At 40.3% G+C, this 17,044-nt stretch overlaps 1 protein-coding gene across 5 annotated transcripts in view; it reads right to left on the bottom strand.

Moving 5' to 3' along the window:
* RBM33 (RNA binding motif protein 33) overlaps nucleotides 1-17,044 on the bottom strand; it is a 138,542-nt gene that overhangs the window by 32,708 nt on the left and 88,790 nt on the right. For all 5 annotated transcript variants that reach the window (XM_030826282.1, XM_030826285.1, XM_030826283.1 and 2 more), the window contains exons 10-14: nucleotides 11,136-11,268; nucleotides 10,394-10,737; nucleotides 8,788-9,084; nucleotides 6,792-7,079; nucleotides 3,296-3,937 (exon numbers count right to left, since the gene is read on the bottom strand). In XM_030826282.1, the coding sequence (XP_030682142.1) occupies nucleotides 3,296-3,937; nucleotides 6,792-7,079; nucleotides 8,788-9,084; nucleotides 10,394-10,737; nucleotides 11,136-11,268 (1,704 nt within the window). The remainder of the gene's footprint in view (nucleotides 1-3,295; nucleotides 3,938-6,791; nucleotides 7,080-8,787; nucleotides 9,085-10,393; nucleotides 10,738-11,135; nucleotides 11,269-17,044) is intronic.

Here is a 17,044-nt window from a genome sequence, read left to right as displayed (position 1 = left end):
ACGTTGACCCTGGTCAACACAATCGCTTAAGAAACAACCCCAGGAATCATGCTGCTCATTTCTTTTCCAAAACGTTCCCTATGCGCACGCATACTGCAGCAGCAGCCACAAAGGGGACCACCATGAAAGGACTAGACATTCTCTTACAACGACAAGGACCAAGGAAAATCACCTGAAAGGCGATATAATTAACCACAGGGCAGACGACAAAAACCTATGGTCTTAAGACTCAGCCTCTCTCACCTTTCAAAAAACCCAGTTTAATAAAACCCAACGATAAATTATTTCATTGTAAGTAATGACATATGGAAAATACAGAAGAAAACTCCATTTGATTCACAATTGCCTCACAGACATGAGTACACTCACAGAAACCTAATTAAGTTGTATATCATAGTAAGAATGGCAAGAAAACTGTGCTTTCATAAACATGTGAACAATCCTGTGGACACATATTTTAACTGCAATCACCCACCAGAGCACAAGTTCTTGAATGGCACTATGCAAAGATAGTTTGCTATCCTGTCTAGAGACGTGAAGAATTAGGAGGCTACTGAATGCAAAGAATAATTTAATTAAATGCATTAGATTTAGTTACACTAGTTAAATTAGAAAAAAGGGAAGGAGGTAATTTAGGTTAGGATATAGTTTAGGTTAGAAAAAATGGGAAACACGAACCAACAATAAAATGTTTTTATTAAATAAGTAATTATAAAACTAAAATGTATACAATAATATTCTGTATAGGTACTATGTACAAGTTAATCCTCCCCAAATGCTAAGCTCCTGTCAGCCAAGGCCTGCTCAGCTCTCGGCTCCTTAAGATTTTCGCAGGCAGAAAACATCCCTGGGCATTAAGATCACAGCCCCCAGATGCAGAGAATGCCTCACCAGCAGCCAGGAACAGAAACACAAGCCAAAATAAATGTTTCCTTTTTGCATTGTCTGAAATAAGCACAATTTGCAATTAACCACCATTAGTAATATGTTCTCTTAAAAATAGTCCTCACCCACAAAAAAAAAAAACAAAAAACAATGCCATTAGACAAATACTATTTGTTCTGGTTCAGAGAAATACGAACAAGAGATCTTCCCTGCTAGGTCAAAAGTGCCAATGTGCTACTGGAGGGGACTGAGTAAACCCTAAGATACGAACATGTGGGCTAGCTAACACTTAAGAAGTAAAAGACAAAGAGCTGTTCCAAAGCATTGGTTTGACAGCTATTTTCATGAAAAATTCCTTTGTTTTGCCTGTTTATTGTAAAATTAGCATGATTTTGGAATTAGGTCTGATATAAATTTTTTCCATTGGAGAAAAAGAGTAAAAATTCATGTAGATAAAATTCTTTTAAAGGAAAGCTGTTTATGAGTGTAAAAGCTGCTCTTTGATGGTAGAAACGACCCTTCACTTCCCAGCCTGCCAGTGCAGAGTACAGGCAGCCCTCTACACATCGGCCATTGTAACAAACAGCACCAGTTCTGGTTGCTATGGGAAAAGGCCTAATTCCCAACAATGGCCAGCATCTCATCTTAAAAAGTCTGTAACACAAGTAAAAGAATGAGACACTGATTAACACAGTACACTTAAAAACAAGGTCAAAAGCAAAAGGGCCATAAACACTGAAGAAACTAATGAGTGCTTGAGTTCTCACCTAAAGGTAACAAATTCATATAATATGAAAACAATTTTATGTAACACAATTCTTCTCAACATTTCTAATTACAATGAATAGATGTGAGAAAATAGATTCAGATAAAACAAAATTATGCATCCTACTGGATAGTCTACATATGGAACTTCTAATCATAGTATTTTATAAAAATTTTCTTATAGCACATGAAAAAGTCATAGTTTTGTTCTAGAAACCTAGAAATAAAAGCACTAAATCTCAGCTAATTAACTAACTAACAAAATGAGTTGTTCTTAAGCACAAGCAAGGAGAAGAAATAATGTTCTCTTTCACATGATCACATCCTACCATCCTGAAATGGACTAAAAGAGAGAAGTTATTTTCTTTTTTTACTGTATAGATTTTTTGTGTCTTTTAAAGCAATCATTGCTAGCTGGTTTACTCTAGAAGCCTATGTTTACAACTTTCCTACTTTCTTCCTCAGTTTATAATATAAATTGCATACAATGAATAGCACTGTTATAGAGCACAGCAATTACAGAGACCACAGTATTTCTTATAGAATTCATTTTCATGAAAACAACAGATGAGAGCTACTTACCACAACTAATAAGACTACATGGTGGGATAAAGAAGCAAGTGTTCTACAGATCACTTCTTTATGGAAGAATCTTCTGCAATGGAAATCTATCTGCAGTGACTGGTTTTATTTTAGAGTACTGAACTTATCCAAACTATAGTGGAAAACTGCACTTCCTGTGCCTGACTGAAAATGACCTGATATGGGCAATGATGAAAAGCAAGAGAAAGAAATGAGGCACGCTCCACTTCTGAAAGCATGTGGGAAGAGCATACAGGACTTCAATTCTCAATTCTATGACGCTTTTTTTTTTTTTAATGGGGCAAACTGAAAACAGAAAACAAGCAGTAGCCCAGCAGTCTGGGACAAAGCTGATTAAAATTAGACACACACCTGCGCTGCCCACCACTCCCACTGTTCCACAGCTGCTCACTGAATCTAAAGCTATACACCACAAACGATTTCTGTAAAGGAAAATTTATTTCCAAAACAAACATAATGATTTTATCACAAATTATCTACAATAAGAAGCTAAAACTGAGTAATATCGAATTTAGGGATTGTCACACTGGCCTTTCATTAAGACTCAAAAGAGAAAACTGAAGCATGTGCCGCATAATGACATTCTGCTCAGATGGGCAACACCTGCAAAGGCGGTCCCGTGAGGTTATGACGCTGTATTTTTACTGTACGTTCACTAAGATACATTTCGACACACAACTACTCACCATTGTGTGACAACTGCCTACACTATTCAGTACAGTAACATGCTGCACAGGTTTGTGGCCAGGGAGCAACAGGCTGTACCATATAGCCTAGGTGTGCAGCAGGCTGTACTGTCTGTGTATGTAAGTACATTCTAGGATGTTTAGACAATGACAAAATCGCCTAACAACACATTTCTCAGAACGTATGCCTGTTGTCAAGCGCCAATTCTTATACCAACTTCAAGTAGGTAGAGATTGGTTACAAGACTATAACAGAGATAACTTTTAATTCTCTCTTCAAAAATATTCTCTGCAAATGAGGACATTCTATGTGAAACACAGACTCAAAGAGGCTCTCATAAAAGTTGTCAACTTACCCCACCAGACAGCTTAATCACCCTGACCTTGGAGCTGATGTGGGGCCCGTCTCCACCACCACTGTTTGTCCTGTGTGTGACAGTCCTTTTCACGCCAGGCTTTGTGTCCTGGGGCCGGCCCTGGATGGACGCCACTCGAGGAGTCTGGGGGACAGCTGGCTCCTCCACATCTGTAGGTTTGATCTGGAGTACTTTATGCAGCGGCTGAGTCTGACTTTGAGGAACTGTTCTGGTCTGTCTCAAATGTTTCAGTGGTTTCATCTGTTGTCCTTGATACTGCATGTTGGCACTGGATGGTACAAAATTTGACGTTTTGGGCTGAACGTTTGAAATACTGACATCCTGGTTTTTAACAAGAAGTCTGTTTTTCACATTTTGTCTGACCTGTGCACCTGGAAAGGGCAACAGTGGGTTACCGTTGGTGGGTGATGGTGACAGTGCCTGCTCTTCCTGCTCTGCTGCGGGTGGGGGAGCATACAGCTGCTGCTGTTGCTGTGCGAGTCTCTCCAGCAGCTCCTTCTTCCTGGCACCAGCCTGCTGCTGCCGCCGTAATTCTTTCTGTTTCAGGATTTCTTCTCTTAGGCGTTTCTGTTCTTCTATCTTTAAGCGATATAACCTTGTTTCCTCATCTTCATCAGGAAACTAGAATGGAAAACATACACGGTTTACTCTGCTATACAGGCAAGGTGCCCATTGTCTATTTCGACAAATTACAAGAACACATTTACCACAAGTCCTTTAATTCAGTATGTGAAAGAAGTCATTCAAAATCTGTGTGAAGACTTTAAGTATAACTCCTTCCTCTGGGGAGGGGAAAAAAAAAACCACACAGCTAAAGCTAATTTGGAAAATCTTATCAGAATATTAAAAATGAAATAATGTAAATTTCCACTCATTTACAAGTTTGAAACCAATTAAACTATTCATTTAAGATATCAAAATATGTTTCAAACAGGAATGGCAGCAGTAGGGAGGCCTGCTGTCACACAGGTTTTATCTGGCTCTTCCCTGACAAACCAACAAAAGGTGGGGTGTAAATGACCTGAAAGGCTCTGATTAGAACTATTGATTTTTCGTACAGAATTTTCAGCCTGATCTCAAACTCATTTGTCACAGGATAATTGGTTATAATGAACAGCACAAGTCAATCTCTCTGACCTTGAACTCATGTACTCTCCTCAGAATCAAAATGTTGCCAATTGCAGTATTGGAATATTAATGGTATATAAGGAACGCCTTTAATATTCCAAATTCCATTCTTCAAGTCGATACAAAAAAAATCTTTGAAAAACTCCAGTAACTTTCAATAAAAAGGATCCAATAGGGAAAATGTATAAAAAGTTAAGCATTTTTAAAGAACTGTAATAATATTCTTTAAAAATCATCCATATCCACAGACCCCGTATAAAAGAACGTAACAGGATTTAATCTATCTAGAATTCAGCTATTTCACCATCTTACTTTCCCTAAATAAACCTTAAGAATTAGGAACTCAAGGCAAAAGCACAGCTGAGGAGTCGGCTGGTGCCCTGGAGCTTGAGTGCCTGGTGCCAGCCCTCACTCAGGGATTACTTGTCGACCTGGAAGCAATTCTGACCAACTCTGTTCTCTAATTTCACATCTAGGGCAGATTTCAAACGGCAAAAATAAAGGTGGGTGACAGTCTGTTTACACGGGTAGGCATACAGAGCAAGACATGACATCTGGGGGGATAGTGGACACAAGGGACATGGGCATCAGGGAAGCAGACGGCCGGGGACATATTCACAGGACCCAAGGGGCCACTGCCTCAAAATACAGGAATAACTACTAGTCATCCTAATTTCTTCCCATGCAGTCAAGAAAGAGTTAAAGCATGTTCAGAACAGCAACTGAAATACCTGGAAAGACTTCCAACTAAGCAGATTCACCCTTTATTATATCATCATCAAGAGGGGTGAACATGAGAAAATAAGTCACACTTAGCTAAGCAAAACAAATAGAAGATCTTTCTTTTAAAAAGTAAAAAAATATATATAATCCTGGTCCCCTTTATATAGAGAGAGAAAATTAAAAGAAAATAAATCAAGACATTCCATTTATACTACGGTGACCTACAGGTTCCATTTCACTCGAGGCATCTTTTCGAAATAACTCCATGGAAGAATCCTTTAGAAGTTTGCCTAAATCAACTATCATGGAAGGAACTGATCGCCAGATGTGCCAGCAGGATGCCTGAAAGGCAACTTCCCCTATTAGGTAGCCCTGTTATTATGTAAGTAACGAGTGTGTGACTTCATTTTTCTGAACCAAATCAGTTACACATACTGAGTTAGGAGCTGGCTATATACACTAGAAGTATGATAGAACTTTTACCAAAGACTTCTTTCTAAACTATTCCGATCCAGTTTGTAAATCTACATTATTTTTTCACATATTGATTTTAAAACCAAAAGTCACTCGTGTTCTAGTAAGAGTTCACTGTATGTTAATATTTCAACTTTGTACTTCCAATTTGGTAAACAATACAACTGCTACAATAATGTATGAGAAGAAAATCTGACTGAAAAAAAATGAACTGATTAAAAGGTAAAACCAGTGTTAACTGGTTTTTATGAAACTAAGAAAGCATGACTTGCCTAAATTCTTATCTAAAGCCATTCTTCATGACATTGATATTGGACAAGTTAACCCGCTGCACTGCTTCAGAGCACTCCACACACATTTCACTAAGGCTGACACGCTCTCCAGGTGCCAGCCCTTTGCACAGGCCGCCCTGGCCGACCCTCCTTTACCAGATGAGGAGACTGAGGCTTGTGAGAGAAGACGGCCTCAACTAAAGCCAGATAAAGACTGAGCTGCATTGATTATTCACACTACTACATTCTGTGCCTACTGAAAAATTAGAAACAACAGCAACAACATATATAATCATAATTCAACACAAAGCAAACCCCCAGAAATCTTAAAGACCAACAAGAAAACTGGTCCTATCTTCTAGAAGTTAATAGTGTAAATTAAGAAAAGTCACAGAAACCTGTGGGATTCACCAAGTGTCAGCACATGACACCCCACGGGCTGAATCTGGTCCACCACCTGGTTTTATAAAGTTTTACTGGAACGCAGCCACATCTATTCATGGAAGAACTATATTTAAATTGTCTTTGTGCTAAAATGGCGGAGAAGGGTATTTACAACAGTCTGGACTATGAAGCCTAAAATATTTATACAATATTGGGGCCCTTTACAGAAAAAGTTTGTTAAGCCCCGGTATATATCAATTCTGTATAACACAACAGTAACTGTACAAATATATAAATAAAATCTAATCTTGTAAACTAGTGAGAATACAAGTGTTTTTTTAATAAACATGGCTGTTAGGTTAAAAAAAAAAGACCCAGTTGAAAAACGTGGGAAGATTTTGTGAATAACTTACTGAGAGTGAACTAAGACATCCAAGTTGATTCTAAGGCTTCTTGTTTGAGACCAACGTTTGTTAATAAGAGAAGTGTCCTACCTCTGGTTCTGTTTTTGCCTCTTCTTTAGGTTGAGCCACAGGGCTAGCTGGCTTGACTTTCACTTCCGTCTTTCCCTGTGAGCTCCTGGAACCCGCCACGGCCCGCGAGGGTGGTGATGCGCTGACGATAGGTTTCACCTGCGCTGAGGGCGTGGTAGAGCAGCGGCTGCTGCTCATTTCTATCACGTGTGACGGCGCTATGGGTAATTCACGCAAATTGCTGTTCCTTGGCGCAGTGGGCTGCATTTGCTGCATGGGCCGCTTGCTTACATTCTGAGAAGTTGTATTCTTTTCACAAAAAGAAAGAGATTCTAATTGTAAGTGGAAATTTGGCAGAAGGAACATTAAAAGGCACATTATTAAATAAAAACACAATAAATCATTCTAATTAGTAAATGACTTCTTTTGGGGAGCGGATACTTTTCTCATACTTTTTTTCTCATACATAAATGTCACCTGATCCATGTGGCAGCATGCCTCATCCTAACGTTAACAACTTCCATTGGTAAAGTTGTCATACTTGCCTATAGAGAGGCTCCTCTTTACAGAAATTACACCAGGCTGATCTTTAGCAGGTGCTTCAGTAAACGGACTGACAGTTTTAAAAGAATTGAGACAGCCAAAAAACCACTCTATCTGCCACCAGAGATCAACAGGATTCACATGCTACTATTTTACTTAGTCACTTAAATTTAAGCTGGAACAAGAATCAAGCATCAGGTCAATGTCCTAAGAAACATGACCCCCGGGAGAAGAAAGGTGCCAGAACGTTTTACTTGAGAGGAAATGCTTAGAGTCATATTCATCCTGGGGATTCTTAGGAGAGTACCAACACCTGGAGGAGGCAAAGAGACCACGAGAGAGCTGGAAGGGGGGAGAGGAGGAAGCAAGGGGATCTCCGAGGTCACGCAGGTCAAATATCCCAGTGCACAAGGGTCATGAGAATAGCCTACCATTATTCTAACAAATGAAACCCACGTTATAAAGCACCCTCTTCTCAGATTTAGAAATCCTTTCTTACTGTTCATATCACTTTAGTTGCAATGTTTACTTGAAGAAAGAAAGAGGCAAATATCAGGAAAACTGAGATTCCAAGCAGCTAAGTGACATGCCTGGAGCTCAAGGGTGAAAAGGAGACAATACTAAAAGAAAACTGACAGGCGAGAACCCTGACCACTGACCACTAGCCACATTGTGTCTCTCTTTCCTAAAAGCCAAATTACAAAAGCCTCTTATATATGTATTTAATGGAGGCAAAAACCCTGACCACTAGCCACACTGTGTCTCTCTTTCCTAAAAACCAAATTACAAAAACTTCTTATATGTATTTAATGGAAGACAAGGGCAGTGACTGTGGCCTTTTATTTTCAGAGCGATACATTGTTTCCCAGTTTCTTTTAGTGCATGACAAGTCACACATTGGCTGATGGTGCTTGAGAACACAACCCCACAAACACATGTATGCTAATCTCCCTCGACTGAGTATAAGCTCCCTGAAGGAAAAGAATTTGTCTCTTCTGTTCACTGCTGTATTTCCAGGACTAGAGTAGTACCTGGCAACAGAACAGTCAACGTATTTTTCCTGAATTCATTTATGTATTTATTCAGAGACCAAAAAGACAGAGATAATCTATACATCAAAAGAGAAGCCACTGGTAAAGGGAAAGTGACTACCACCCAGAAGTATTTTCTGAAGTTACGTGTCTATTAATTCCTGTCGATTGCTATAGAAATATCTAGATGTAAGAAAGATGCTTAAGTAAATATTAACAGTCTTTGAGACACAAAAGTAGTATCTTATCAATTCTTGTAGTCGAGAAAACAAATCACCTGATTGCTTTTTAAAACATGGATTCACTTCAGAACTATGTACTACACGTTTTATAAACAGAAATCAGAATTGGAAAATATTCTAACCTACAAATTATGCCCCTCAAGTCCTGTAAGTTAAAAGGCCTCCCAGGAAGACACAGGGAAGACACCCCTTGACACTTACATGCCGGAGCCCCTGGCGCTGGGGGCACTGCATCCGGCTGCTGCTGGCCTGAGGCTGAGCGGTCTGCACGTGAGGCCGGAACTGTGGCTGAGACATCGGCATCAAAGGAGGGGGTGGGACGGACAGGTGGTGGTGGTGGTGGTGCTGGTGCTGCGGAGGGTGCTGCGGTGGGTGCTGGGGTGGGGGCTGGTGCTGGGGCGGGGGCTGGTGCGGGGGCTGGTGCTGGGGCGGGGGCTGTTGCTGAGGTTGCTGAGGCTGAGGCTGATGCGGAGGGGGCAACGGAGGATGCAACGGCCCCTTCCATTTCCAAAGAAAGAGAAACAACAGTTCATAAATGGTTACACCGGGCATAATCACTTCAATCATTTCCTTAAAAACCTCAACACAAGAAAGGAACTTTCAGCGGTACCAAAACTTCATTTTAGACTTGCTGACGAAGGTAATACTATCTTAAATGCAGTAATAAGCCAGAAACTATTACCTTAAATTTTATATTTAATCCAGTAATGCTAGGATTGAATTGTCCTAAGGAAAACTAGGTATGCAGACAAACTCATAACTCTAAAGTATGTTCCCTATAGCACTATGATACTAAAGTACTGAAACCAGTATACACACATGCAACCACACAGACAGCATGAAAGGGAACCACATACAGCACTCTTAAATGATGACATCAAAACCAACTCACTGACATGAAAAGATCAAATGATATGTTACATGGAGGGAAAAAAGCAGGTGGCGAGAGGATGTGCATTTAAAAAAAGACAAAAAAAAAGCTCCTGAATTGTTTCTAGGTAATGAGAGTATTTAATTTCCTTTCTTACATATACTTGAAAATTTCTGCAATGGGGATGTATTAATTGCATTTTTTTAATAAAAAGAAAAATTCTTAAAAACATTTCATCTTCCTTTAACACCCTAGATAATATTCATTTTCCGTTTTTGGCTTAGATACGTATTCCATGTATTTTTAAATAGTTGATTCAAGTTTACCATCACTATGTATTTTAATAGCAACCCTACAATACAAGAAGAAATATACACTTGGTAAGAAAGATGTTACAGACACATGTCAACCCATGAAGCAGAAGCCGACAGGCAGAGGGCACTCAAGGCCTTCAAATAACCAGTGAAAACCCATGAAGCAGAAGCCGGTCGGCAGAGGGCACTCAAGGCCTTCAAATAACCAGTGAACAGCAACATCCTCTTCCCTCCATGCAAAGACTCTTTTCAAAACTGTCTACTGCAGGAATATAATTTGACAAAGTATTTCCACTGGTAAACCGCTCATGAAATTTTATACAGATGAGCAAATGGATTATCAAAACATGTCCTAATTATATTAGTAGTATACCCTTCAAAAAATTCTATTAAGTAGCATTTTTCAATTCCCAAAAAATGACATTTTCCCATTTTTTTCTTGTATTGAGATAAGCAACATTGTTGAAAAAAGTTGTCTTTAACAAACAGTACATTTAAGACTAATACTCTATTCTTTAAATAACCACAAATTAGTAGGCTCAAATAAAAATTTGAAACTTTATGAAACACAAAGCCTCGAAGCTACACATTTTTTCCCTGGAGGTTCACTCAGGATGCGTACCTGCAGGTTGGGCTGTGCGTGTGTGGGCAGAAACGGCTGTCCTGGGCCTGGCAGGAACGGCTGTCTAGGAGGAATGAAGGGCCGCGTGGTTGCCGACCCAGGCTGGCTAAAGTGCAGAATCCCCACCGGACCTGGAGGCTGCAGGGCTGGTCGTACGGGACGCTCTCTCGGGAACACTGGCTGCTGTCCTTGCTGATTAAATGCTGGTCCTGGCTGAGTGAATGGTAGAGGACTCTGAGTAGGAACAGGATGGCTACTGTTAAAAAGGGTAGGAGGCGGTGGTGGTGGAGGGGGACTTCGCTGTTCCAGAAAAAGATGGCTCGGGAATCTTGGTTCACCTGAAACTGAAAGGTAACACAACATCATTAACTTCAGGTTAAAAAGACCATGTGCTTCTCAGAAAAGAGTCTGAAGCACTATCTTACTGTGGACAAAAATCACAAGTGTTGACAGGTTATGAATGTTTGGAAACAATTCCAGATTTTGCCTCTTATTTCTAGATTTCTTCATTTGTTATTTTCTATACATAAATTCCTCTTTTATATGAGATGTTCCCATTTCAGATAACAACAATGTCCAATTTCAGCACCTGAAATGATAGGCAGAACTGCTATGGTACAAAAACCTGGCATTCCTAACATCTCCAACTGGGAGTTCAATTAAGTTTACGAAATAAATGCATTTGGGCACATCACCCAGTGCAGCTTCTGTTGTTACTCCACACCATTCACTCTTTCTGTACCTCCTAAGAAGAAAGGGTCTCGATCCTGAGGCGGGGGTGGGGCTCTCCACTGGTCCTGGAGAGGGAGTCGTGGGGGCTGGCTGAAACTGCTGGGAACAGGCCCAGGTGTGTGCTGTGGAAATTCTGGAGGGCCCTAAAGAACAACAACAGAGAAACAGGGTGAAGGACAGAAAAATAGTATGTAATTTTTAGAAATACAGACCTGGTTCCAAGTTTTCCTCACAAATGTTAAGTAACGAGTCTCCTAACAGTCATTGTCTTTCTCTTTCTACACACACACACACACACACACACACACACACACACACACACACACAGAGTCATGCATCCTTAATGACAGGATACATTCTGACATGCATCCTTAGGTGATTCCATCATGTGAACACCACAGAGTGTATTGTAATCTCTCTCTCTCACACACACACACACACACACACACACACACACACACAGAGTCATGCATCCTTAATGACAGGATACATTCTGACATGCATCCTTAGGTGATTCCATCATGTGAACACCACAGAGTGTATTGTAATCTCTCTCTCTCACACACACACACACACACACACACACACACACACACACACACAGAGTCATGCATCCTTAATGACAGGATACATTCTGACATGCATCCTTAGGTGATTCCATCATGTGAACACCACAGAGTGTATTGTAATCTCTCTCTCTCTCACACACACACACACACACACACACAGAGTCATGCATCCTTAATGACCGGATACACTGACACGCATCCTTAGGTGATTCCATTATGCGAACACCACAGAGTGTATTGTAATCTTTCTCTCTCACAAAAACACACACACACACACGCGCACACACACACACAGAGTCATGCATCCTTAATGACAGGATACATTCTGACATGCATCCTTAGGTGATTCCATCATGTGAACACCACAGAGTGTATTGCAATCTCACACACACACACACACACACACACACACACACAGAGAGTCATGCATCCTTAATGACAGGATACACTGACACGCATCCTTAGGTGATTCCATTATGCGAACACCACAGAGTGTATTGTAATCTTTCTCTCTCACAAACACACACACACACACGCACACACACACACGCACGCAGAGTCATGCATCCTTAATGACAGGATACATTCTGACACACATCCTTAGGTGATTCCATCATGCGAACACCACAGAGTGTATTGTCATCTCTCTCTCTCTCACACACACACACACACACACACACACAGAGAGAGAGAGAGACACACGCACGCAGAGTCATAAATCCTTAATGACAGGATACATTCTGACACGCATTCTTAGGTGATTCCATCATGCGAACACCACAGAGTGTATTGTAATCATACACACACACACACACACACACACACCCCCCTAGATGGTAGCACTTTCTACACGCCTAGCCTGTACAGTACACACTAGTAGCTCCAAGGCTACATACCAGGGCAGCATGTTACTGTACTGAATACTGTAGGCAACTGTCACACAATGCTAAGTATCTGTGGATGTAAACATATCCAACCCTAGAAAAGGTTACAATAAAATACACTATTATAATCTCATGGAAACACTGCTGTCTATGCAGTCCACCATTAACCAAAACATCCTTACACAGGACATGACCACACATATTAACAATAAAAACTAAGTGTTACACAACAGGTGATTCTGCCACATTAAATGATCAAAAATCAAAACGCAGCAACTAGAAATTAAGTCTATGTTTTAATGTCATTATAACACAAGAATATTATTTTTAAGCTTATTGAAATCCATGCAATTATTGGCCTATTTCCCACTAATCCAAAACACTAAATGTCATGACATTTATCTTTTTAAAGATGCTCATCTTTACTATTTAACAGGACTGTAAGCTGCAGCTATGAAGCTGCTTCACTTTAAAAGAAAAAGAAATTCAATCAGCAATTTCTGACTTAACAGAAATGTGAAATGTTTAAGAAACCAAATTACTACAGAAAAAGTAGTACATAGAGTCCTTTGGATAAAAAAATTTTAAGCAAATTCTCACAGATTAACATTTTTCAAAAACTACATGTTACTAGAACTCTTTAGAGACAAATTAAAATTACTTCATTTTTCAGTTGGCTTTTCAGGTATTCATGGAGATTTTTTTAAACCACTGTATTGACCTAAGCAGCAGCATAAAGGTAAAGAAATGTTCACCACTTTTTCACTGCTCCAAAAAGAAGTAATTAACTATTAACTATCATCAAAATAATTTTCATTTAATAGCACCTTGTTCTTTGAAACTGAGTCAATATTTCACAACTTTTAAGTATCACTCTTCTTTCTCACAAACTTGCAATCCCAATGCCTTGGCCTATCATTTTATTACTAATTCACTGTTCCGTCTAAACGCAACAACATTTTCTAACACTGAAAATGCCCTTCCACAGTGCATTTCCCTTCCTTCTCCCTGCAAAAGTCTGTTCTACCCATGGCATTGAGAGAACAGACAAAATGAACACTAGTATAAACACCACAAACCCTTAAGATTGTTGGCTACAAAATAATAAAGAAATGTTTAACACACAAATATTATATCTTTATAAAAACATAAACTTTAGGCACTTATTGAAACATGTACAACAGAAAGTCCAAAGCTGAAAATCTCGTAGCTTTTGACTTTAGGTGAAACAAGGAAATCCACAGCATACTATTGCCTGACATTAGGGAGTGTCACTTCTCTAGATAAAGACATCAATTAAGACACAATGAACCCAATAAATGTCAGTAACTGAGGAATATATTTGTAAGTAAGAATACATATCATATACGTGGCCTTTTACCCCTAATAAATGTGTATACTTTATCATAATAATAATTTGAAAATTAACTGATATAATGCTTTGATATGGATCTCTTTTTCTGAGAGGGAGAGAGAGAGAGAGAGAGAGAGAGAGTCTTGCTCTGTTACCCAGGCTGGAGTGCAGTGGTGCAATCAGCTCATCGTAGCCTCAAACTCCTTGGCAAAAGGGATCCTTCCACCTCAGCCTCCTGAGTAGCTAGGACTTACAGAGCATACCACCACATTCAGCTAGTTTTTTTGTAGAGGCAGGGTCCTGCTATGTTGCCCAGGTTGGTCTCGAATGCCTGGGCTCAAATGATTCTTCCACCTCAGCCTCCTAAAGTACTTGGATTACAGACATGAGCCACAACACCTGGCCAATATTCTTGACTATTTAATCTCTTTACTTTGCTAATAATATGCTAGAAAAATTACTTCTAATAGCACAGGCCATTACAGAACTGTTACTTACTACATCTGCATGAGGAATTTCAATGAGCTTGCCTGCTTTCTTCTACTGCCAAAGTTTTTTCCTCTTATTTTAAAAATATTTTCATTATCGTTTCAAGTCAATGAAACACATGGTGTGAGCATGAATGTATCTCCTCCAAAATAATATTGTATTTCTCCAGGTAACTTAAATGTTCTATTTATAAAGTATAGCATTAGTATGCCATCTTTAGTTTTGTATATCAACATGATTCTGACATATACAGACAGTTCCTGACTTACAATGGTCCAGCTTACTATGTTTGCAACTTACAGCGGCCTCATCCTAATGTAACCCCATCGTAAGTTGCAGAGTAGCTGTGCAAGCATTTCAAAACATGTTTTAAAATAATTTTCAAAACTTTCTGAATGACAATAAATTAGCAATCAAAGGTTCTGCATTATTTCAAAAAAATGTTTAAATGATGCTTCTCGGAGTGATACGGAATAAAAGAAACAACTGCCCGCCTCTGCTTGCAGAGGTTTGACTGACCACACTGCTTCCACCCACGCAAACTGGCAATGGTGGTTCTGCATAAAAATCCTTTTCCAATTAGCCTGTTTCCTTAAGCTGTTTCAATGCACACTTGACCACACTTCTTTCGGGGGAGGAGGCACACGGGAGGGATTTCAAACAGGTAAATACAAAAGGAACCAGTAAGATTCATTAGAAGAATTTGCATTGAGAAATGTAAAACATACGGATCAAAATGATGTCACTGAGACACCAAAAAGAGACAATATCACAGCCTGAAACAAGATAACAGTTGTGAAAAGTAAAAATCACTCAAATGTAAACTCTTCAAATGAAAAACGGGTATGACATTTTAGCTTACAAATACGAAGTGAAAAACACCTCTGGAAACTATGAAAAACCATTTCCAACGTTAAGTGTGGTTATGATAGCTCTCTTCATGTAACTGAGTCAAGATCAACTACAAGCAGGTTTGATGTTGGTTTGCCCAACCACCTACGTAAGAGTTTGGATGGGGCTGATTTCAATTCAACAGAGGGAGGAGGTTTCTAACACTCTCGCAGCAATGAACACATCCTCAACCCACGGAAGCACGCACTCGGGAGGAGGAGCACCACCTGCCGGGGATGATCTCAAAAGTGAACTGGACCAGAGCACCCTCAAGGTCCAAACCAACTCACAAAGAGTGGGTCTGTCGATGTTCTTGAAATTACAGACCAGCTGAAAGACAAACTGGTAAATCTGGCTGGCACTAGTGCAGCCAGGCACGCACTGGGCATGAGGTGACAGCAGGACTGGGTCAGGGAGAAGGAGCCCCGAGGAACAGCTGGGATGAGGTATGGGCCTCTGTCTGCCAAGTCTGGAACTTGGGAGGTGCTCACAAAGAGAATGACTGAATTAAATGTTCATTTTCTTACTTTTCTGGTAGGTCTTGATGCCTAGTGGGAGCCAGATTAGGAGACTTAAGAACAAAGTCTCAGCATGGGTTAGAGTTGGGGAAGTGGGTTCTAAATCAAGGCTCAGGGGCTAGATGACAAAACAGGAAGGTACTAGCAATGCGAATGGCCATTCTTTCTACTTGCCAGGACTCACAGCCTTTTATAGCTGAGCAAACGCTCCTTCACACTCCCTACCGTACAGTGACTGACAACTGCAGGGATTCTTGCAGAACTTAAGGGCCAGTCAAGAACCAATGCTTTATAAGCAGCCACTTTAAAATGAGGACCAAAGGGAACTCAGGCCCCTGGTCCACTGGCAGAGTCCAGGAATTCCTGGGTATGACACTGTCACCACTGTTGATACCAGGGCCCCATGAACTCATCGACACACAGTGAGGAAGCTAAAACTTATGACATTAAATCACTGGTCCAAGATCACAACCCTATTTTAGTATTTTTATTTTTTTGTAAGTTCACTCAACCACATCAGGGATTTCAATATTCAAGAAAACCAAGTTAAAGCTTCTGCAAAGGTTCATTTTATTCATGACGGTGGGGGGAGTTTCAACCCACATAATGAGAAGTCTCATCAAAATTACTAAATTTGGGTTACAACTTTTCCCTGACTTAGACATAAAAATGGTAGTGTACCCCAACTCAGAATGTGGAACCTGGACACTCGTCACATTACACACTTTCCCTTTCCATCTCCGGTATTTCCTTGAAAAATTTTCACTCTTACATTTCTGTCTCAGCCAAAATGCAAAATCACTACAGAAAACGGCTTCTCTTGTAACCCTTGTAACCTTTACCTCCTCCTGACCCTGCTTCACTCTCTGGCCACCTCCCTGTATCTGGAGACGCCTGACACAGGGCCCAGACATACCCAAGCGTCTGACTCCTCTACCCCTGACACGAAGAATCCCATGAATTGGAATCACTAAAAGCTTTTGTTTTACTTTAACTGGCTCATCAGTGTCCATCAGCAGTTTTTCACCCGGCCCTGGGCAGCTCCTTCTCTCACTGCCCAGGATAATTCCACACCTCTCAACACCTTCTAGTGATGCCACCACACAGCTGTCCCCTCTGCCTGCAAGGCCCTCGGCATCCTTGCCACTCTTCCTTCCCACCCTTCTCCACTTCCACCTGCATCTAAACATCACTTTCTACCATGAGTAATGGAC

Source organism: Nomascus leucogenys, chromosome 13, assembly GCF_006542625.1.
Source record: "Nomascus leucogenys isolate Asia chromosome 13, Asia_NLE_v1, whole genome shotgun sequence".
Taxonomy (NCBI): Eukaryota; Metazoa; Chordata; class Mammalia; order Primates; family Hylobatidae; genus Nomascus; species Nomascus leucogenys.
This window is presented reverse-complemented; position numbering and strand designations above follow the sequence as displayed.